This window comes from Penicillium argentinense, assembly GCF_028826775.1.
Source record: "Penicillium argentinense strain IBT 30761 chromosome Unknown utg000005l_segment0_segment0, whole genome shotgun sequence".
NCBI classification, from domain to species: Eukaryota; Fungi; Ascomycota; class Eurotiomycetes; order Eurotiales; family Aspergillaceae; genus Penicillium; species Penicillium argentinense.
The window spans coordinates 601,044-622,246 of record NW_026622664.1 but is presented as its reverse complement, the minus strand read 5'-3'; the positions used below and the strand labels follow the sequence as shown (position 1 = coordinate 622,246).

The window sequence follows — 21,203 nt, the reverse complement described above, 5'->3', positions numbered from 1 at the left end:
TCCTTTGGTCGTTGGGATGCCAACGTTCTTTACCTATATATCAGTAGTCCCGTGGATGAGCCTGGCGATTTTTTCCATTTCTTTTTTTGGCAGTTGTCCTGTCCACCTTTTTACATGCATCGTGTATAAGCATTCTTCACTTCCCTTAGATACTTGTGGCTCCGTGAATGTCGATAACATAGCATCTGACCTGCTGTCATTGTTTATCCTTTTATTCTCGTAGAACATACATTTTGAATAACGACGATTATTGACAGGCTACGGACAACACAATTTCTAACACTGCACTAGTAAACGAACACTAAGTATTTCCTCTATACCCGCCCTCTGATCAAATCAGCCGCTCGCTCGGCAACAGGTTACACAGTGGCCTGGATAATTCCACTTGGCTCAAGAGGGAAAACACTCGCATCGATAACTCTCAAATTCTTGGTTCCGTAAACCCGGAGTGTGAAAACCACTCGTTCACTCTCCTTCAACATCATGGAGCAAGTTCCCGAGGGATGGAAGCATGTATATAGCTGCTGCTTCACGACCTCCTTCGCGTGGTCCAGGTCACTCAAGTCCCTGGTATCCTCCGGCATTCACTGCCCATGTTTGAGAAGAGTCGAAATGGTTCTGTGGTGACAATACGTTCCACGAACTGCAGCTGTCCTGCCATAATTCCAGATCCAGCTGGTGGGAGAGGAAGTTGGGGTCGTAGGTGGGTTTGTCGTTGCTGTTTCCAGAAGAAATATGTATAAAGCCTCTTGAGAATGGGTGGCTGTGAATCATCACGATGGAAATAAAGTTCCCTAGAAGAGATTTGGCCAGCATATCCGTCATAGTTGTCTTGCCTGGATTCATGTTCAGCTGAGCCGGAAGAGTTAGTGCGAGGAGGCATCTTCAGATGAGAGCAAGCTATTGTGGAGATGGCGATACTGTTCCTGTAGCCAGGTAGGAGTCTCATTATTGTCAAGCTATTTGGACGACAGAGACCCAATCTCCTCCCTTGGAACAGCGCCACTACCATTGACAAGTGGGAGATATGCCATGCTAAGAAGCATTCCTGCCAACGGTCTGCTGCGGGTTTCCTCATATATCTTGCCCGCCGCTTGGACAACATTAGGATCGCGCATGATATCTCCGGAAACTTGGCCGTCGGCGACCTCGAAGTTAATTGTGGCAAGACCGTGGTCCTGTAAGTTCTCACCCACACCTGAGTTGTTGATAACCATCGAAATGTCATGTGCTTTTTGAACAAATATGCACTTTTCCAATGCCCGAGAGCTCAAGTAAATGAGGGGAATTCAGACTGCCGGCGCAAAGAAGCACTTCTTTGTTTGCTCTAATGTGACATATACCGCTGGGCGTTTGGATCTGTACACCAGTTACAAGAGTCTCTTCATTTTCGTGTTCCAAGAGAATTCGCTCGACCATAGTCTCCGCAGGCAACTTCAGGCTCGGTCGCGCTTCGACTTTGGAAGAATAATATGCTGCTGCGTATCCTCGTTTACCACTTTTGCTATCAATGGTCAACGGCGAGGTAAAAGCGCCCAGCTTACGACCATCAATTGGATCCGCGTTGGTCTGCCAACCAGCTGCGCAAATGTCTCCCCCCCCCCCCCCCAGGCCTTGTTAAAGGACCCAACACATCTGGCAGAGACACCGGGGCTGGTACTTTGGATCCATGCTTGCCATCTCTCATGTACCGAGCTGTATCGAGAAGTTCGGCAGTCGCTTCACTCGGTGTGGTATAGCTGTGGAATTTCCGGAGGTATGGGGCCATGTCCTGTGCACCCAACCCCGGGTTTTCCCAAATTCTTCCATGCCTCAAAAGTTGGGGGCATTAGGATAGACGATGCACGAGAATTCCATAGCGGAAGAACCGGCCACAACACGCCCGCAGAGTTGGCCGATTTGCCGTTTGTTTGCATGGACCTATTCATCTTTGAGTTTGGAAATAGATAACAGTATGCGAAGAACCATATCTGAGGAACAACTCATATAATCCACATCAAAGTCTGGATCCCCGTATAGCATTCCCAAAAATTCAGGAGAGTCGACTCTCGGATCCCCTATGCGATTGGCGCCTGCTTCAATGAGCAAGACCTTAATGGAGGCATCTTTGCTCAATCTATTCGCCAAGACGAGGCCGCCGATGCCTGCCCCGATGATGATATAGTCATACACTCCTGTTTCTATCTTGAGAGCCCTCGCTTTGCGGATTTCGAAGGCAGAGAGGTGTTGAAACAATCGCAACTGACTCGGGGAGGAGAGGAGTGTTTTAACCTGTCTTTAGCAGGAGCGTCATTGTCTCTCCTCAGAACAAGACTAAATTAACCTAGTGCCAGCAGGATAGAAATTCGGAGACGTCTCGCTTATCATCATGCCAATAAGAAGAGGATCTCTAAGTCTTCGTGGACCTAGATAATCCTTCGGGCCGTTGGCACGGCCCGCCGCGGCCCACCAGGGCTGTCACGACTTGTCGATAATCAATTGGGCTCAGCTGCCCTTGTACTTTTGTCAATTCCCTCAGTCGGGACTTCTGTAATGTTGGTTGAGCTCACATTCAACATGCCTCTCCTGGATGCCCGAATTCTCCGGCTGAGTATGGCTTTGGTTCATTAGGGTGGACAAATGGGATGATGGAGCTAAATATGTTTTCACCTTCGTCGTGTGTGCTCGACTCATTGATAAGATGGTTTGATAACTGGTGTCATTCTATCGCACTAGTAATTATGCATCCTGTCTCGTTTCGTGTCCTAGAAAACAGATATGGCGAGGCGATGGATCCGGCGTCGAGTGTTACTACCAAGGTAATATCGTCGCTATCCGGATATGAACATCCTCAGGTCCTCTCGCATTGATTGCGCGGGTGTCCAGTGTTACGTTGACTGACAAAAGGTCATTGCAATATATTTCTCAAGTCATTTCTCGTCGATGAGAGCAGGCATATTTCATTTGAGTCCTTTGAATAATCAAGAATAGACTCCTATCGGCTGTTGACATTTGGCTTGCGTGCAAAATTATATAGGCAAAGGTGTTTTGGCTCGTGAAATTATTGAAGAACCGACTGTGAATCCTTCGCGTTGAATTGGAGGGTTTGGTACCAATGAGAGAATTCTTGTTTGATGGACCCTCTGCATCTCGAAATACATGGCAGCCTAATGATTTTCGGACAAATCCAGACTGGCATCGAAATTTTCAAACGGAAAAGGTTCCTAAGTAGGCAGATGTTGGAGCTATTCGTTCAAAATCATCAATTCACAACGGTGGTTTGGCCAGGAAGAGTTCTAGTGGTGGAGCCACTACACTAGGATAACACCTATTTAGCCTGCACAAGCAAACGGTGACAAGTCGATGTGGAGAGGCGGTGTTTGCACTGTTTGCACTATTTATGGTCATTGCGGCGCGACCATGTAAACGCGTCGTCCATCGTCATTCCGCCCATTGGGCTACCGCGACTTCGAGATGAGCTGGAAACGAGTCATTCAGGACTCCGACGAGGATGAGCCCTTCGCGGATGATGAAGTTAAGACCTCCTTCGATCCGCTTCAGGGCCCTGAGTCCCCGCGACAGCAGGAGACCCGTGACCTTCCCGCGGTCCAGCAATCAACACATAGAACAGAGCATGCGGGGTTTCCGGAGCCTCAATTAGGTGTCAATTTCGATCAATTTCTGCAGTCGCAGGACCAGTCACAGACGGCGGTTACGTCTTCGCAGCTGCAACGGGAGGAAAGGTGGATTCCGTCGACTGGTGATGGTGGGGGTTCTATTGGTACGTGAACGGGACCTAGCGCCTTTATAGGCGGCAATGCCATATTTTTGTACTTGCAATTTCAATTGTTACTTACACGATTTGAAACAGGAGCGATGATGACCGAGATCGGACTGGCGCAGCAGAGACTGTTCGACGATGAAGGTACCAACGTCGACCCGAACCATTCGATATCTACGACCTACCCGAGCGGAATCTCCGAACCTGGCTCGTATCCTATGCACTACCAAACAGCAGGCCCGGGCGAACCCTTTGAGCCTGTTAGCCCATTACCCAATATGCCTCAAGAGCCGACTCAGCTTGTTGCACCGCCACTCACGAATGGATTTGAATACAGCACGCCTGCGCCCTCAAAGCATGTCGACTCCACAATGGACCAAATAGAGCCGACGACCACTTTTGCTACCTCAACAAATCTGACCGAGACCACACATACAAGAAATTCAGGGAAAGCTGCCCAGCGTTCCAAGTCCATGCAGAACGAGTGGAACTCTCCGCACGACACTGAGCCCAACTCCTCCGTTCGGTCACCAAAAGTCAGTAGATCGAAGAGTGATAATGGTAGAGCGGGTTTGATGTCTCCTCAGCATTCCCCGGCTAGTACACGCGATGAGCTATCTATGCCGGCAGTTACCGTCCAGGTAGCACCGGCTGATGTGATCTCAGCTAAGAAGAAGCGTGGCCGACCAAAGAAACAATCATTGCCAGAAGAAGACGAAGATGACGAATTGGCCCTTGTTCACAATTCGATTTCCGAGCGAACCAAGACCGAGAAAAGACGGCCGGGCCGACCTTCGAAGTCAGAAAAAGCAGAGGGTACGACTGGGGATCACGAAGAGACTGGCTCTCAGGCCGCAGATCCTTCTGTTTTTGGAAGTAAGGCTTCAAAAAATGCTGAGCCATCAGAGAAACCAGAACCAAAGAAAAGGCCAGTTCAGAGGAGCAAGACTGCGCCTGGCAAGCTCCAGAAACGCCGCAAAATAGATGACAATGACGACGTTATATGGGTTGAGTCAAAAACGTTAGAAGTGGAAGATGCAAAGGGCGAAACCGACTCAACCACCCTTGAGACAACAAAACAAGATGCACCCGAAGCCCCACCCATCTCAACTGAATCACCTGCGCTTAAGAAGCGCGGGCGTAAACGGAGGAAGACGGCGGAGCAAACGAGCGAGACCCAAGCAGCTCCGGCGGAGCCTGAAAAGTCAGAGCATCATCTCGGCAACCTGGCCCCGAACGTGGAAGCCAAAGCCAAAGATCAACCTTTATCCATCCCCGAACAAACTCCAAACGAGGATGAGAAGGAAAATACCGGTCCCTCTGAAGAAACACAATCGGAATCAACACCTCAGCCAGCCGAGCCGCCAGTCAAGCAGACTCCATCCGGCTCTTTACCGCAAACACCCCAGCCCGAGAACCCTAGGAAAACACACAGTCCCATTTCGTCGACCAGCAAAGTACCTTATCGCGTTGGGCTGAGCAAGAGGGCGCGGATCGCTCCATTATTGAAGGTTGTTCGGAAGTGATGGAAGTGATTGTTGCGTAGGATGTCTGCTTTCCATCTCTCGCATGTCGAATGTTCTTGTCCATTTTATTATTATACCCCTTATCTCGTATTGTTTTGGAGTCACCTTTTGGTATATTTACCAAAATTCATACTTGTTTAAGCCCTTGGCTACACATATCCATAACCCTTATTTTAGTCTTTGATGTGTGATCTTCATAGAGCAATATCAGAAGAGCCGGTTTTACGAGCAATGGTCAAAGACAGTAGAGAACCCCATTCGGACATTATTTCACACAACGCTGCGTAATGAGTGACAGGAATGAGGCGACGGTGGGTAAGCATACAGATAAAATCGACAACTCAGACCTTTGTTCAACGAAACATGAATGTATCATGAGACTGTCCAGTTCAAGGCATTTTTCACATCCACATGGCAGCAATCAAAGCCAGGAGGAGAGATGTCACAGCAGCAGTGCCAACATTTCGAAGATCCGAGTCTGCCTCTGATTTTCCACTTCGACTAGGAAAACTGGGATCCCACGCGTCGCCATTCCGCGGGGCTTCGATAGTGCAATATCCAGCGTCCTTGAGGCAACCAGCGCCGCAATGCAAGGTGGTGTTCCCACAAGTATGAAAGCTGCCACAGCACAATCCGAAAGGAGAACCAAGACAGGTGTAGTTTGCTCCGCATGTTCCATCGACTGAGACTTGCTGTGTAGGCTGGGACTTCTTAGGTCCCTTCTTGGGCTTCTTTTTGCCCGCGTGACCTGGCCACCGGCTATCCTTGCGGTACCAATTCTCGCGTGGGTCACCCAGACAGTCACCCACAGTGACAGGGCGATATCCAAGTCTCCTAATTGTCTGCAACATGTGTTCGGTAAGGTTGTGGACGGTTTGCTCGTGGGCGTCGTGTCCAATGACGAGCCAGGATTTGGTAAGAGCATCACCGAAAGAGAGTGCCTTGTCAAAGATATCCTTGGAGTGCTGGATCAGGCCGGGGTCGTCATTTTTGTAGTCATCGGTATCAATGTCATAAAGAACGATGTGATAGCCCATCTTTCCCAGATCTTCACGACAGCCCGAGTGAGCAACGCAGCTGGAGTAAGGAGGACGCATGTACGTCGGAAAACTTCCGATGATATTTCGCAACGCCGCTTCGTTCTTCTCCAGCTGTTCGGTCCGCTGTACGGGTGTAACCTTGCTAAGATCCTCATGAGACCACGTATGACTGCCGATTTGGTGACCACTGAGCATCATGCGCTCGATCAACGGGGCCCAGGGGAGTGCCATGTCATCGATTTGACCTTTGCCATTGTTGACGCCGGTAATGAAGAAAGTGGCCGGTGCTTCGTATTTGTCGAGCAGGTCAAGGAGGTCACCAGTGTACCTAGTTGGGCCGTCATCGAAGGTCAATGCAACTGTTCCAGGTTCAGTGCAGGTGCGGATTTCTTGGGGTCCGTATGGGACTTTGCCGATGAGAGGTCGTGGGATATCTCTGGTAGGCGGACCTTTGGGCAATCGATGGGCATCACACATTCCGTAATCGATCATGCAATCCGGGGACCTGCAGTGCGCCTTGGTCGAACCGCAAAAGCCTGTAACAGATGCTGGTGAGTAACGTATTCGACGAGTGGATCGCGATGCTGCTCAAATCTCACCTGCGGACGAGCAGCAGGTGCCGCCGGGACATTTACCCCATCGCGGGCCACACCTGTAGTCGAGGTTTTGAGAGACATCCCGAAACTGAAGCTGGACATCCTTCGATTCCTCCTGGGGTGAGGCAGGCTGATCGAGGGCTTGAGGAGCGAAGCAGCTGCCCAGGCAGACAAGAATACCGAGAGTCAGAAAGAGATGATATAAGTGCATGCTGAAGCAATACGGGAGAAGATGGGACGGGAGATAAAATGGATGATAAGCTGAGCTGCAGTAGTCGGGGGCTGGACGGAGAGAGGTATGAGTACAGGAAGGCGGGGAGAGAGAGCAGCAAATGGAAAAGGAAGGGACAGAGAGAAGGAAGCAGCAGATCACATTCAACTGGGCGGGTCTAAAGCTAAACACTAAAGCCGTAGCGAGCATGACTGTCGTGGAGGAAGGCACCAAACGGGACAATCATAAACCGCGCCCAAGATGGTCTCCGACTGCGCCATGCTCCATGAGAATGCAAATATCCGGGATTTTGGGCAAGAGAGCCCGAGGGTGACAGGAGCCAGGAGACGAATATATCAACGTGGGTATCGTTATTTTTTCTGTTGGACAGAGAATCCTCTTAAATTGAAGACAGCGCTTCCAGATGGCTAGCCCCGAGCCTACCGAAAAGTATCAAATTTTAGCGCCGTACATACCATGCTCTCTAGGACTTATATTGCCATTCAGTATGGACATACTTTGCATGTATCTAGGAGGCAAGACGGTTAGAAGGGACAGCCCATCCATAAAGTAGGCTGGCCGATCAGAAAAGCTGTTCTGTGTAGAGCAAGCCAGTTGCGCCGGGCTCAGTTACCAACACCGTCCTCCCCCGCCGCAGCGAACACATAGGGCGCAAGGCGATCCAGATGCGGGCCCAGCTTAGCCGGTGCACTTCGTGTAACGGTACCGATGACAGCGATCAGGTGACGACGGTGAATGGTAGTAATTTTGGAGGACGACAAATCATCGACAAGACGTCCTACGAATATGTTGAGCTGGTTGTCAGAGAAGAACAACACCAGTGCCCCAATAGCAGCAAGGGCACGCTTGGTGACCACGGTGCCAGCAGTGTCGGTGTGAATAATAGCCATAACGGATTGTTGAAGGGAATCGAGCTCTGTCTCTTGAAGAAGTGGACCAAAACAAGTGACGACCCTGATGAGCACATCAATTGCATCGCTACTGAATCCCTTCGACGCATCCTTCTCCAGCATTCCTCTGACAACAGAACCGCGTCGGCCCGAGGACGATGGAGTCGAACCGGCCAATTTGGGAATCAGGACTCTGGAAATCGCAAGGTACGCATTTCTCACCGACGGCTGAGGGGGCTGGTTGGCTTGCGGGTGGGGAAGGGTGTCGACGATAGTGCGGAGAGCGGTGTTGGGGACAGAGGTGTCGATGGTTTGAGAGGAGGTCAAGTTGGTCAATTTCTCGAGGATAGACACGAGCGTTTCGGGAGGCACTCGTAGAGCCAGGGGTCCAAGACTGTTACGCGCTGAGTTAGCAGATTTCGACCTCACGATGCAAGACGGGGATGCTTACCATTGGAGAGCTTGGTTCTGAACCTCGCCATGCTGATCATCCAGGGCTTTCAACAGGCCATCGGCCAGCTGCGTAGTTGTGCGGCTTTCGTTAGAGAGAAAGAGAGAGCTCTGATCGTTGAGAATCCCAAAGAGGTCGTTCAAAGACATGTACCTCAGATCAGCGTCGGGGTCGTCCAGCTTCGGCAGCAAGCTGTGGATGTTCTGCTGGATCACCTGTCGGTCTCCCATGGTGAAAAAAAATGCAGACTCAACCTGCAAGCTAGCCCGAGATGAGAAATTGGAGTTGAGGGGTCGGAGGAAGAAAGGTCCAGTGGCTTTCAAGCTAATTAAGGACGAGCACGATAGAGGCGGCTCGATAGGCAAACGTGGGGTTTTGCGGCCTGAGGCATTCAGGCATCATGGAGCTGCTGCAACAAGTGCTTTCTGCCTCAGGCATAAATAAAGTGGCCCGTGCTTTGTACACTGAGGTCTACCATACAAATTACATGAGTTCGTTACCCGATGGTGGTTACACGAACTGCCTTTTCAAACTATTCCAAAAAGTCCCGCATTGGAGGTTATATAACTCGAAGAGATCCAAGCTGAGGATTGACCTATTAGAACGAATGAGGACGCTCCTGGATTTAAAAAACAAATACCATCTGTATTGGACTCCAGTGCATACTTTGATCTAATCTGATCGTCGGGCGCTTCGTTTCCACGGTCCACGGTTGAGCTCGACCAGAACGATTCCCAGCAGCAGGGATGATTGAAGTTCATAAGGTTTCAGCCAGACTGCTTATTCTATCCGGGGAATACTCTGTAGCTTTTTCATCTAAATTGAATAGGTAGGGTATCTGCCGCTATGGGAGAGCATTACATCACCGCGCACAGACCATCGGAAGCAGCAGGGAATGCGGTCTTACGATGCCGGAGGAAGTCACGAGCAACGGCAGATGGCTGGGCTGCAGGTGGTCTGTTCAAAATAATTTATCACCTCTCTCTCATCCTATCACGCCGCCCTGATTCTCTATCCTTCCTCGTTCATTCGTATTCCTTTCTCTCTCGTACCTCGTCCAGCATGGTCTTTGCTCGCCATTCTCTTCGCGGCGCCGTTACGGCTGCCCAGACATTTCGCGCGGTCCCTGTTGCCCGGCGATCGGGACAGCTGCTGGGTCGTCGATTTTACTCCAGTGGGAAGGGATATGAGGAGCACTCGACCAGTGATATGCCTTGGTATGGTCAATTAGACGCAATTGAGTGTTTACTTGCGATATACAAACTCTTGCTGACATTTTGTTTGATAGGTTGATCGGCTCCGTTGGAGTTACAGTTCCCATGGTCTACTACCTGCTTCAATCTGGCCCGGAAAAGAATCTTCATGATCATGGTCACGATCACGATGAGCACGGCGATGAGCACAAGGAAGAGCATGCCGGCGAGACTGCTCCAGATTCGGAAGATGCTTCTGCTGAAGCTGCTCCCGCCGAAAAGGAAGACAAGCTTGCCGAAGAGTCCTCAGGGCAGCCCAAGGAAGAACCCAAGGGGTCTAAGGAAGAGCCTAAGGAAGAGCCCAAGGAAGAGCCCGCGCAAAAGGACTCTGAGGAGCCTAAGCAGAACGCTGCGGAAGATTCCAAGGAAGAGTCATCTAACTCTGAGAAGGAGGTAAGTCTTGTCAATTGACCTCAATTGTTCACAGCATTGTTCTCATGCATCCCAGTCTGCTCCCAAGGGGACTGGCGACAAGCAGGAAAATCAATCCAAAGACCAACCGGCGGATGAGTCGAGCAAGAACGACAAGAGCGAGGGAGAGTCTGAGTCCGCAAAGTCTGAGAAGTCACAGGAGTAAGCTTTTAGGAGTGTCAACGGACTGTACTGATGTATTACATATGACGAGTCTAATTCGGCAGTTATACGTGTACAATGAAATAAATGGCTGCCATTTTCAATTCACCGCCCAAGTTCAAATATAGGTGCTTACCCTCCACTTGACATTGCTCATAGAAGATCATTGATATATTCATTTCATCCGCACAAGTCGGAGACTCGATCATACTAGAACAGACAACCAATAAAAAGGGGAACATGTAGTGATAAACACATACCCAAAAAAAGAAACCCCGGGGATTCCTCTGTGCATGAATCGAATAAAAGAAAAGATCCACACGTACACCCCGATACCCAATGCATCACAGGAAATTGGCAGAGCCCTCTCTCCGTATGAGAAAAAGACTCGCTCCGAACAACGAACACCATACCGGACATCCAATTCCGGTCTTCGAGCCATGCGTAATTATAAACAGGGGCTAGGCGCTTCTAATGAGCACCCGCCAAATATGAAACCGGTGACAATAATAAAACATGGGTGATGAAGTCTCAGGTACTCGGGACACAAGGGTCTCCGGCACGGTTCCTGGGAGTTCAACCCGGAAGGCAAAGCAACATATCCAATGTCTAAGCCTTCTTGCTGCGGGTCCGGGGACCACGCTGCTCGGTCGTGGGCTGGCCGTTGACCATAACCTGGGGAGCCTGGTTCTCCTGCTGCTGAGAGCCGGTTGCCAGCGTAGCCTTGCTTTCGGCCTCGACTTGGGCTTCCTCCTCTTCCTCCTCGTCTTCGTCGTCGCTGCGCTCATCCTTCTTCACGCTGTTGAAAATGTAGTTGGCCAGGATGCGCAAAATCAGGAAGAGCCAGAACAGGTTCACGGCCTGGAGACTGGCGAGGAGACCAAAAGTAATGTACTGACTAATCCAGCACTTGTATTGCTGGGTCTCCCAATTCAATTCGAAGGGGCCGACGGTACGGAACTCGGTCAGCACGGCCCAAAGGATCTTCAGGTTGATGTAGTGACGCAAGTAGATCCAGACACCAACGAAAGTGGCGAAATATGGAGCGGTGATAATCGAGTCCAGGTAGTTCAGTGTCTTAGAAGTCTGTCGGAGGTGCAATTAGCAGCTACTCGAATTAATTAACTTTTCGTGCGCCAGATACATACCGCCAAGAAGAAGTCCGAGATATCGTGGGTGATGTACACGGCCAGGCCCATGTAGGTAAAGTGGAAGCGATAGCTCAGTCCAATGAGCGCAAGCGTGATGATGTGATGTCCAACCAGCTCCTTGAAATCCTTCCGAGGCTTCTCCAGCTGCAGCATTAGAACAATGGCCTGCTGCGCCCAGTAACTAGCCTCGAGGAGATAGTACGCTTTGAAGCAGGCCTCATGCTCACGATGCGGGAAGCCCTCGAACATGGCGGTGGTGTTGAAATACCACAGAGTGGACCGCTTCATCACGTAGAGGCCGAACGGTCCGAAAATCGCGAAGTAGATCGCGGTGTAGACCTGCTCCATAAAGCGGGCGGTCTTGCCTCGGCCCTTGATCCCGCAAAACTTCGCCAGCGGGCGAATGATCTGCTGCATCATGAATTCACGCGTGAACGAGAGCACAACCGTGTAGAAGGCGACGAAGGCGATGTCCTTCTTACCCTTGCCGTACATGATCGGACCGCCAGGGGTCTTCGGCGGCTGTGGGTAGGAAAGGAAGATGGCGCTGTGCATAGGGTTCGATGTGGTCGGGTTGACGGCGTACAGCGACAGCAGAAAAGTCATGATGAGCAGGGGGAGCAGCCAGGTATACTTGAGGCAGGTGTCGGCGAAGCGATGGAGGTACGAGCGGCTTCGGCGGCGTTTCGAATGTGTCTTGGTGGCGGATTTGTCCTGTACCTGCGTGTCCAATTGCTATATCGCGATCGCGTCAATAACTGCCAACGAGGTTTGGGGCGTTGTTCTCTTCTTCCGGGGGAGCTTCTCATGCGCAGGGGAGCTGCGGGCGCGGGCGGGCGCAGACACCGATATAGACACATACCTTGCTCTGGTCGGGCGAGGTGGGCTCAATCGGGCTCACTTCGTTCATGGTGGACATGGCGGGCGCGCTGGTGTCGCCACGGATGTCCACCCCCAGGTTTGATCGTCCACGCGGGCGGACCATGTTGGCGATGATATGAGGGAGATCGGGAGAGAGCGACTCTCTGGCGGGTTGGGAAGGGGGGGGGAAGGTCGAGGACACCAAATTGCAGCCCGATCAGATGCAAAGAAAGAAAAGACGAGTCGGGCCTCGGGGCGAGGAACCACTCGTATTCGTACTCAAGAGGGTTGAAGTCGCAGTGAACTTTTTCTCCTTTTTCGATTTTTCGGGTTTGGGCGGGTCAGCGGTCTTGGCGCCAGGCACTTCGGGAGTATGTCTGCCTACATAGAGTACTAGAGGTATATTGTAGTTATGCTAGTAGTATACAATTTGATGGCTGTATTACTGCATGATCGTAGACAGCTGCAGCTGATCATCTTCCGGTTCGACTGACTATATTTACAGTCTTGGGCCAGTCGTAACCTCATGTGTTGATCGCCGGATGGGGCAGTGGAGCAGCAGAGTCGCAGGAGGTATGGTGATGCACCACAATGACGTCCATCGTTCACAATGCGTGGTGCTACTCAGGTGCTGTGCATCAGTGTATGCTTCAATCAATGCATTCTTCAGAGCCCTTCCACGATATTAGGCAAAGCTCCAACATTTTTGAAGTTGAGCCATCTATATATCCTAGGAGTAGCCCTCTAATTTCCAATACTACGAGCAGCAATTCTATATTACCTAGTTACAGCATCGAGCATACGAACCGTATCAACATACTATGATATATACAAGAACTAACAACCTTCAAGTGGCAACTTCCAAGGTTGGAAAGTGACGCAGAAGAAGAGCAAACGGAAACATTTTATAGGGTCCCGAACGAACTGTACGAGGTCGACCGTGTCAAGCGAGTGCTGATGCTATCTTGGCTTAGTCCAGAGAGCCTCGGGAATCTCGTTCAGCGTCACAAAGTACCACTGATCCCCTGGCGGTCGAGTTTCGTCGGTCCGGATCTCTCTGATACTCTCGTCCAGGATCAGGTTCGTTATCTCCTCGGCCGCCCTCAGTGCCGACTTCTTCGCCCGAGCCGCTTGGGCTGGCGTGGTAATCCATTGATCGATTCCCTGGTACCTCCAATGCAGCTCGTCGAGGATGTTCTCGAGGATGTCGCAAAACCGGGAGTGCATTCGCCGGTGCGTCAAGACGCTGGAGGCTCGAAGGACCCAGTGCCGGAACATACTCACACCGTCAACGCCAAAATGGCGGACAGCGGCTATCCCGATCAAAAAGCTCTTGTTAACCGGGGAGATTGGGCCGTTCGGAGTATGCTCGTGGCGACAGGGTCGATTTCGGGCGACGAGGCCATCAATCTGGCAATCACGCGCTGTTTGCACCAGAGGGCGAAGAACCAGGGATGGGTGATAACGCTAAGTCAGATGGTCCCATTCACAGACGTAATATTGATCGCTGGCCGGCCAGTTTGGTGGTTAAGAGATTGACATGGCCGGGAAACCAGAGCGAGTGAACTATGCGGTGGATGTCGGTTGCGGCAAACGCCGTCCTCGCGCGGTCGACGAGCAACGGCCACACCGGCATGGCGTTTGGCAACGGAGTCGAGAGATCCCCAATCTCGATGCCCATTTTTCGCTCGTAATTGCTCGCACTGAGGAATTGTGTTTGCCGAATCCATTCCCACGGGGCAGCCATCCCCGTTATCTGCGCCGGAGTATATCCCGAGACCTGCAGCGCCTCTCCGGGAAGAGGTGCAACGGTCTCCAATGGACAAGGTTGATCCACTCTCGCGAAAGCCGCTCACTTGGCCAAAGCCGTGGCAGGTGATTCGGCTCCGGTGGCGTGTTTTTGGGGTTTGCGAAGGGCAATTGATAAGAGGCAGCAAGGGCTAGCAGGCATCTGGTTCATGATCCAGATGCGCAACGGGGCATTGAGTTGCACCGGGTCCACCAGACCACCAGGGGGAGGGATGAGTTCTCCCTTTCGGATCACCTCTAATAGCTTCTTCCCCATTGCCCAAGACGTCGATCGACGAGCCATCCGGAGGCAGAGTATCCGGCCTTGGCCACGAGGAAACGGAAGGTAACAAGATCGCCAGACCGCAGAATCCGGTCATTATAGTTAACGAGTAAGGTAATACCGCTAACAAGGGGAACCACAGTCGGGGGTGCTTGTACGATCATTGAAGTCGGTGTGGCCCAGGGTGGAAAACTGGAACACCTCTTGCCCCCGGCGGAAGCAGAATGAGTTAACGACTGCCTCTTGAAATTGGCGCCACTGCACATTTGTCATGGGCAAAACTTGGGCAAGATCAGCAACTAGTTCCTGCCAAAGATTCGTCCGGGAGCGCTGTTGAACCTCCCTGAAATCCCGCGCATCAGACCAAGCTCAGCCGTGACGCCACAATGCGCGGGCTCGTAAGGAATCGACTCGCGTCTATGCTGCATCGAAGAACCTCGGTGGAACAGCCTCATGTAAACTCGCAAGAGCCTTTAACACCGCAAGATCCCCTAGGAGGAATCGTCGGTTTAATTTGGGTTGTTCAGAAACAGTATAACACATTAGTCCGGTCTCGAATGCCGAGTCGACTTCAAAACAAGAAATCTCTAGGGATATCAAGTCCTGACCATTCATTTGGAATTCTCGATGTATGGGACATTGTCAAGCCAATCATTCAGACAGCATCGATGCTTGCTCTTTACTGTGTGCTCAATGAACCAACTACTTCATGCTAAAAGGGATGAAAATAGAACAATTACTTGTTGAGATTAGACGTAACTATTTGATCTGGTTTGCTCATAAGACGCATTTCCTTGAACTTCATACAAAAGTACAACAAAGCGGCAGGTTGCTTTGCTCGAAGCTGTCTATTCGCTTTTCAATTAGGCTATCTCGAGCAAATTCCACCACGTCAAATATAATAGTCTGCACTAGTGACCGGAAATGCGTATGTTTACTTCAGCCCAGCGCTTAGGCGAAGGAAAAGACAAAGGAAATACAGAGCAAACCATTTCCACTCTGAACCTTTCACCTGATTCTCCTTAAACAAATCGATCCTTGGTTCGACTTCTACCCAAGACAATGACCTGTCACTACAAGGTAGTTCTATTGGGCACTGAGGTAGCTTGCCGCCTTGGATCTGGCACAACCGATCATACCAAGTGCTTGGGAAATTATTTCATCTTTCATACACTAACATTGTGAATGAGCATGGTGCATATTTTTTGATCTCAAAGTTCACATTTGAACCAGATCACCAGGGCAGTCTACGCTCACGTTAAGGGGGCTCAAAGTGGCCTAGATGATAGGGACAGCCCCTCAGATAAGGCATACGGATAGAACTCAAAAAAAAATAATTCATATTCACATGAAAATAAGCGGCGTAATTAGACATGGAAAAATTCAAGGAAAAACAGAGAAAAAAGGATCAAAGGGTTAAAAAGAGTAAGGATCAAAGGAATAATATTCCAGGTCTCAGATTCATCCAGTTCAATCGCAACACAATCAAAGAACCAGTAACAATCCTCTTCACAACACACCTTGAGAAAGAGTACAACAGAATACAAGAGATAAATCAATCAATGCTCGTTAGAGGGTGAACGTGTGAACGTCAAAGAGCACAGAAAATGGGCAAAACCAAAATCAATCGTGACAGGGCATTCGTCTATGACAAATTCGATCGGGGTATCGAAGCAGGGGGCCATCAGGTATCGAGTCAGAAAGTAGTCGAGGGGGGCATATAGAGATGTGTAGATAGATGCTCGTGGGTCTTAAATTCGTTTGAAATCGGCCGTGCACGCGTAAAAGAGGAAATGAAAGGTCATTAGGTGCTCATCATAACGGAGTGGTCGGCTCGCTCTTTCATTCGCATGGCCTGTGCTTCTAGGGAGCGGGCCATCAATTTTGTCACTATTTGAAATTATCAGTCAGTATTGTCAATCAAAGATAGATAGATAGTGACTTGGAAGGATTTCTGTCTCACCTGGCCAGACAGCAGCCCGTTCTAGGAGACTCGCCGTCGCAATCAATATTTTACAGCCGTATCCACCTTCCACCACGCTGGGGAGCCGTTGCATCACACTCAGAGCAGACATGGAATTACTGTTCTGCACCTGACGTTGCATCTTTCTTTCAATGCTTGCCAGGATCTCTTTAATCTTATCCACCAGCTTGCAATCTTCATCCTCAAGTAACATCACCCCGGGCACCTGGGTGAGGTCAACCTCCTCACGGCCCAGAATTCCGAGGTACGGCCCCACCCGCTCTTGAACAGTCGTGATCCACTCAGCCAGTACCTGCGCGCAGTCGAAAGCGCACATCGCGCACTGGATGGGTAATTCTCGGGACGAGAACTCGGCGAACGTATTTCCAAGACGGTCGGACATGGAAATGGAATCGGCGGCATAGAAGGCAGCTTTGCGAAGATGCTTTTCACGCTTGGATTGACCAGTCTTGTATACACCGGAGAGTGTTTGCATGGGCTGCTCTTGCGTCGGCGTGTTGGAGATCGCCAGATCGCCGACGCCGAGATCGTTGATTGATTCCCGTCGGTCCCCCAACGAGCTGAGAGAAGGGTCCACCATGTCTCCCATGCCAGTAGTATCCATGTGCTGAAACACTTCTGCGCCCCGGGCCAGCTCATCTGCCATTCCATTCCAATCGCGTTGCCAGAAGGCTTCCTTTGTCCGACCAAGATTGACAAACAACCGAACATATGCCAAATCCAACAAAGGAATGCTATCCGCCGACAAGGGTCCCGCGCCGAATGGATTAGGCCGCTCTAGGCTGTGAACAGGATTGCTTGCCCATGCTGCTTGCCAGGCTCGCAAGGCCGGCTCAATATGAGATTGCATGGCCTCAGTTTCCTGCGCAGTCCACTGTCGGCCCATGTGCCGTTGCCGAGTCTCCCAGATATAGTTGTGTAGCGAGTAGATCAGAACGAGGCAGCCGAAAGTACTAGGTCGGCTTTCAGGACTTGTAGTGGGGTCCTCGCTGAAGAAGAGATTTGATGACTGGTGCTGCTGCTCGCGTTGACTGGCGGTCAGAAGAGATGTGAGAGCGGACGAGAAAGAGACGCTCTTTGTCGATGCCGTGAAGCCTCCCATCTTCTTCCACGCCTGGGGCGATTCAGCAGCCCATACATCCTCTTCACAGGGCAGGTCAAGTCGAATCTCGGAGTTTGTGAGCGCCGGCGCGTGGTTGTACGCAGAGACGAGAAAACTGGAGAGAACGAAGATGGCGTAGAGAGTACGCTTCCTTTCCTCCACCACTTTCCAATTCAACCAGTCACGTCGCTCTTTTGGTTGACCGTACGAGGGCGACATCCAATCCTCGGTATCGGGAGAATCGGCATCGGAGGACGCATTGTTCAAGTTTGCATTGAGATGGTCTTGCGGAAGATTCTTGGGATCCAGATGGTGTGTCAATTCCGCAGCACGCGCTAAGCTAACTAGTGCTGCGCAATGTGTGCTGGCGATATCTGCGGAAGTTTTATCGCCACAGGTGTGACCATAAATCACATTTAATAGCATCGCTTGCACCAGCCAGAGAGGGGTATTGTGCACTGAATTATCCCGGCTAGAGCTCGAACGACTCAAGGCGGCAGACATGTCGGCCTTTCTTCGCTCTTCGAGGTATAATTGGATCATCTTCTTTGCGGCTTCAAACAGATCCTTTGAAGCCGCAGAGTCATATTCGTAAAGTGCACCGATGGCTGCCATCGAGAGGATCAGACAGCCTCCACCCCCAGCAACACCGGTGGAACTAAGATTGAGATGTCCGCTGGGGGTGCGCAAGTTGCTGGTGTACTCTGGAGCCTGGAAATTGAGGGTCGGGATGTGAAGAAAAGGCATGTGCGGATGAAAATAAGTAATGTAAGCCGAAATATAACGTTGCATATCCGAGGTACTTGGCAGTTGACCGGAGCTGTTGAAACCAGTCGAACGGGCGAACAATTCACGACTGCTCAGGAGGCCATTCGCGGGCTGGGAATACTTGCGGTGACTGAAACCAGTTGGTTGCGACATGCTCGCTAACAAAGCCTGTCGTGTGGAGTCTGTAAAGGTATCCGTTGAGACTGGGGAATGTTGACTTCGAAGGGCACTATTCGGGAAAGGAACGTTGAGAGGATTAGGAGATTCTCCGTTTGCTGCCATAGAGGATGAAAACATACTCTGCGAATGTCCTCCCATGATGGGCTGGCCGACCGAGGTCATGGATGGAGGCGTGGCATAGGTATCAGCAAATGGGTTCTGAGCCATCAGTGACTTGGGCGACACAGTCTCTGGGGGAATCCCCAATTCGTTCAGCGTGTTCGGGGAGAAGTCAATCGCGAATTGGTTGGTGGCCGCGTGCGAAGGGAACGGATTATGCCAGCCATTAGAGATGGGAATACGGTTGGGACCATCTAGCATGGCCTCGCTAATCCCGCTCTGGCTGCCTGTGCTCATCGCAGAGGGGGAAGACTCGTCGATGACCGAGTCATTGCCATTCCCGAGTGCCACGGCCGCGTCGAAACCATTCATCCAGTCAAAGTTCATCTCCTCGTCCATCATAGGGTCCGTCGCGGGGTGCATGCCATGAGCATTATGACCGAACGGGGAAGACGGCGAGTCACCAAAACCCGGGGGAGAACCTGCAAAGTGTAGTTGCGCCGGGTTGATAGTGCTGCCATGGCCCATGAGCATCCCATCAATGCCCATGTCGAAGCTACCGTAGACAGGAGCTGTACGCAGGCCACCGGACATATCCATGGGGAGCCCAGACGTTTCCAGCTTGGTCAGTCCGTTCACCGGGGGGTGTCCAGAGCTGAATCCTCGATAGTCCATGCTTGATCCGACCGATGATCCTAAACTGGGGTGGTAGGCATGGCCCGATTGGCTTGGGGCAGAGGACGGGTTAGCCCCCTCAGGCAGTCCCAAGGCAGACCCACCGATGTGACTGATGGTGTTTGCCCTGGGACGCATAGATGATGAACTGTTAGCGATGGAGTTCTTGCGAACACGATTGGCACCCGCGCCAGGCGGGGCGGCGCCTGTACTCTCCCGGCGACCATTCCTAGGCCGCGAGGACGGGGTTGAAGTCATGTGCAGCTTCTGCTGGTGTCGCAACAGCAGATCGCGACGGGCAAAGCATCGTGCGCAGTCGGGGCATTCAAATGGCTTCTCCTTAGTATGGGAGCGCTCATGACGCTTCAAGTGCTCCAATCGCGCGAATGAGCGACCACAAGTGGTACAGACGTGCGGTCTGGGTTTGTCCGTCTTTGGGGGCGGAATGGTGCCATTGGCGCCAGTCTGACCATTGGCCTCGGTCCTTTTGTTCTCCTTGGTCGGAGCTACCGATGGAAGTTCAGAATTCGCGGAGCTCCGAAAAACTGGCATTTTTTGACGGAGCGACTTACCAGGCATATTTCCGGGTATTTCGTTAATGCTAGCGAGGTCTGCGACTTTGGGGCTGTGATCAGGATCTTGACCGACCATAGCACCTAACAGCATCATAGGATAATCGTCGCTCCCCTTTGAACCAGAGTTTACAACCGGTGGCCGAGTTGATCAAGGAGAAGAAAACAGTGAAGGGGGCTGAGAATTGAGGAGAATTATCGCCGAATTTGCGATGGTGTATGATCTGGTAGAAGATGAGGTGCTTGGTCACTCCGCGAAGGAGGAACGACAAAAGCAAGTCACGGTCTGTGAGAATCGCATAAAACGAACTGTCCAGTCCGAATGACATCAGGTCAGCATATTCCTTTGATGATGCGTCGAAATAACGCGGCGCCGGTCATCGCCCCGATCCAGGGGAGCGAGCGAGGCTTATCATGGACCGTGCCGGGGAGCGGACAAGACCCACCAAAGAGCGGCTGCCGGTTTGTACAGTCGGATGACCAGGGGGGTAAAGGAAGGATGGGAACCCGTTGGAATTCCTAAACTCTAAGAGGAGAAAATGGGTTCGCTTCTCGAAAGAATCGAGTCGCAGTGGGCGTCGTATGTTCGAAGCAGGAAGAGAGGCCCTGCAGCCGGTGGGCGGGTATGCGGGTGTGCTTGACGTCTTTGGGGTCGAGCTTGGAGACAATCAGCAAAGCCAGGCCCGGAGAAATGGGGAAGACAGGGCAAAACTCGGGCGGAAATGAGGATCAGACGACTCACCGGAAGAATGAGGTGATTTGCGAGAGTAAGATGTCAAGCCTCAGCCATGCGAGCCAGCAGAGAACTGATCGGAGCACCTTATGCGCCAGTGGCACCGTCCGCAATCAGTGGATAAGCCGGAGATAACCGAGATAGCGGACAATTGCAGATAAGTGTAGTTGTGAATTGGGATGAGCGCGACACGGGCGAAAGGCAAGCACGTCGACGAGAACGACGAGGAGATGTCGAGGGGATGAAAGGAGAGGTTGAAGTTGATCGAAAGTTGCCTCCCAACCATTTGACTTTGGAGCGAGGTACCTGGGTCTGGGTACCGACTTACATACGGTGGTGATCGTGGCAGTAGCCGGCAGCGGGTGGGCGTAGCGTGGGCAGCGAGTGGCACTTGGCGACGAGCGATTGCCAGCACTGCTCCGAGAGAACCGCCACGCGCCACGCACCGTCTCTAGGGCGGGTACTATCGTGCTACTCGGCGTGCAGACGGGTATTGTGACGGTTTCAATACCGGTTCCCCAGAGTGGAGCTCGCGGCCTGGCTGGCGAATGGCTGGCCGGCGATTACCCAAGGTGATACCGAAAGCGGCGTAGGGTCAATCTTGGGCGCACGCACTGGCCTGCGCACCGGATGCCCACCAGTTCCTGGCTTGCTTTCGACTGGCGGAACCTGCTGGACTCCGGGGT

At 51.6% G+C, this 21,203-nt stretch overlaps 10 protein-coding genes across 10 annotated transcripts; 2 read left to right on the top strand and 8 right to left on the bottom strand.

Annotated features, from left to right (window-relative positions):
* Positions 1 to 359: 359 nt before the first annotated feature.
* Positions 360 to 949, bottom strand: N7532_005024 (Glucose-methanol-choline oxidoreductase; the record flags this gene model as incomplete). Its single annotated transcript, XM_056617518.1, has 2 exons — positions 360 to 558; positions 645 to 949. The coding sequence occupies 2 exons, from the start codon at positions 947 to 949 to the stop codon at positions 360 to 362; spliced, it is 504 nt and encodes a 167-aa protein (XP_056473677.1).
* A 10-nt stretch (positions 950 to 959) lies between these two features.
* On the bottom strand, positions 960 to 1,768 carry N7532_005023 (Glucose-methanol-choline oxidoreductase; the record flags this gene model as incomplete). The annotated part of the gene is given in 3 exon segments (XM_056617517.1): positions 960 to 1,250; positions 1,315 to 1,613; positions 1,627 to 1,768. 3 exon segments carry the CDS (start codon positions 1,766 to 1,768, stop codon positions 960 to 962), a joined length of 732 nt encoding a protein of 243 aa, XP_056473676.1.
* Positions 1,769 to 1,812: 44 nt separating this feature from the next.
* On the bottom strand, positions 1,813 to 2,271 carry N7532_005022 (uncharacterized protein; the record flags this gene model as incomplete). Its single annotated transcript, XM_056617516.1, has 2 exons — positions 1,813 to 1,920; positions 1,966 to 2,271. Coding segments are annotated over 2 exons (414 nt in total), but the record flags the coding sequence as incomplete, so codon positions are not given.
* Positions 2,272 to 3,453: 1,182 nt separating this feature from the next.
* Positions 3,454 to 5,286, top strand: N7532_005021 (uncharacterized protein; the record flags this gene model as incomplete). The annotated part of the gene is made up of 2 exons (XM_056617515.1): positions 3,454 to 3,760; positions 3,851 to 5,286. 2 exons carry the CDS (start codon positions 3,454 to 3,456, stop codon positions 5,284 to 5,286), a joined length of 1,743 nt encoding a protein of 580 aa, XP_056473674.1.
* A 401-nt stretch (positions 5,287 to 5,687) lies between these two features.
* Positions 5,688 to 7,133, bottom strand: N7532_005020 (chitin deacetylase CDA6; the record flags this gene model as incomplete). The annotated part of the gene is made up of 2 exons (XM_056617514.1): positions 5,688 to 6,862; positions 6,926 to 7,133. The coding sequence occupies 2 exons, from the start codon at positions 7,131 to 7,133 to the stop codon at positions 5,688 to 5,690; spliced, it is 1,383 nt and encodes a 460-aa protein (XP_056473673.1).
* Positions 7,134 to 7,759: 626 nt separating this feature from the next.
* N7532_005019 (uncharacterized protein) lies at positions 7,760 to 8,725 on the bottom strand (the record flags this gene model as incomplete). Its single annotated transcript, XM_056617513.1, has 2 exons — positions 7,760 to 8,438; positions 8,496 to 8,725. The coding sequence occupies 2 exons, from the start codon at positions 8,723 to 8,725 to the stop codon at positions 7,760 to 7,762; spliced, it is 909 nt and encodes a 302-aa protein (XP_056473672.1).
* Positions 8,726 to 9,557: 832 nt separating this feature from the next.
* Positions 9,558 to 10,325, top strand: N7532_005018 (uncharacterized protein; the record flags this gene model as incomplete). Its single annotated transcript, XM_056617512.1, has 3 exons — positions 9,558 to 9,712; positions 9,784 to 10,141; positions 10,197 to 10,325. 3 exons carry the CDS (start codon positions 9,558 to 9,560, stop codon positions 10,323 to 10,325), a joined length of 642 nt encoding a protein of 213 aa, XP_056473671.1.
* Positions 10,326 to 10,930: 605 nt separating this feature from the next.
* Positions 10,931 to 12,457, bottom strand: N7532_005017 (TLC domain-containing protein; the record flags this gene model as incomplete). The annotated part of the gene is made up of 3 exons (XM_056617511.1): positions 10,931 to 11,407; positions 11,470 to 12,207; positions 12,335 to 12,457. The coding sequence occupies 3 exons, from the start codon at positions 12,455 to 12,457 to the stop codon at positions 10,931 to 10,933; spliced, it is 1,338 nt and encodes a 445-aa protein (XP_056473670.1).
* Positions 12,458 to 13,293: 836 nt separating this feature from the next.
* On the bottom strand, positions 13,294 to 13,611 carry N7532_005016 (uncharacterized protein; the record flags this gene model as incomplete). The annotated part of the gene is made up of 1 exon (XM_056617510.1): positions 13,294 to 13,611. The coding sequence occupies one exon, from the start codon at positions 13,609 to 13,611 to the stop codon at positions 13,294 to 13,296; it is 318 nt and encodes a 105-aa protein (XP_056473669.1).
* A 2,597-nt stretch (positions 13,612 to 16,208) lies between these two features.
* amdX (putative C2H2 transcription factor (AmdX)) lies at positions 16,209 to 19,881 on the bottom strand (the record flags this gene model as incomplete). Its single annotated transcript, XM_056617509.1, has 3 exons — positions 16,209 to 16,294; positions 16,368 to 19,718; positions 19,785 to 19,881. 3 exons carry the CDS (start codon positions 19,879 to 19,881, stop codon positions 16,209 to 16,211), a joined length of 3,534 nt encoding a protein of 1,177 aa, XP_056473668.1.
* Between the last annotated feature and the right edge of the window lie 1,322 nt (positions 19,882 to 21,203).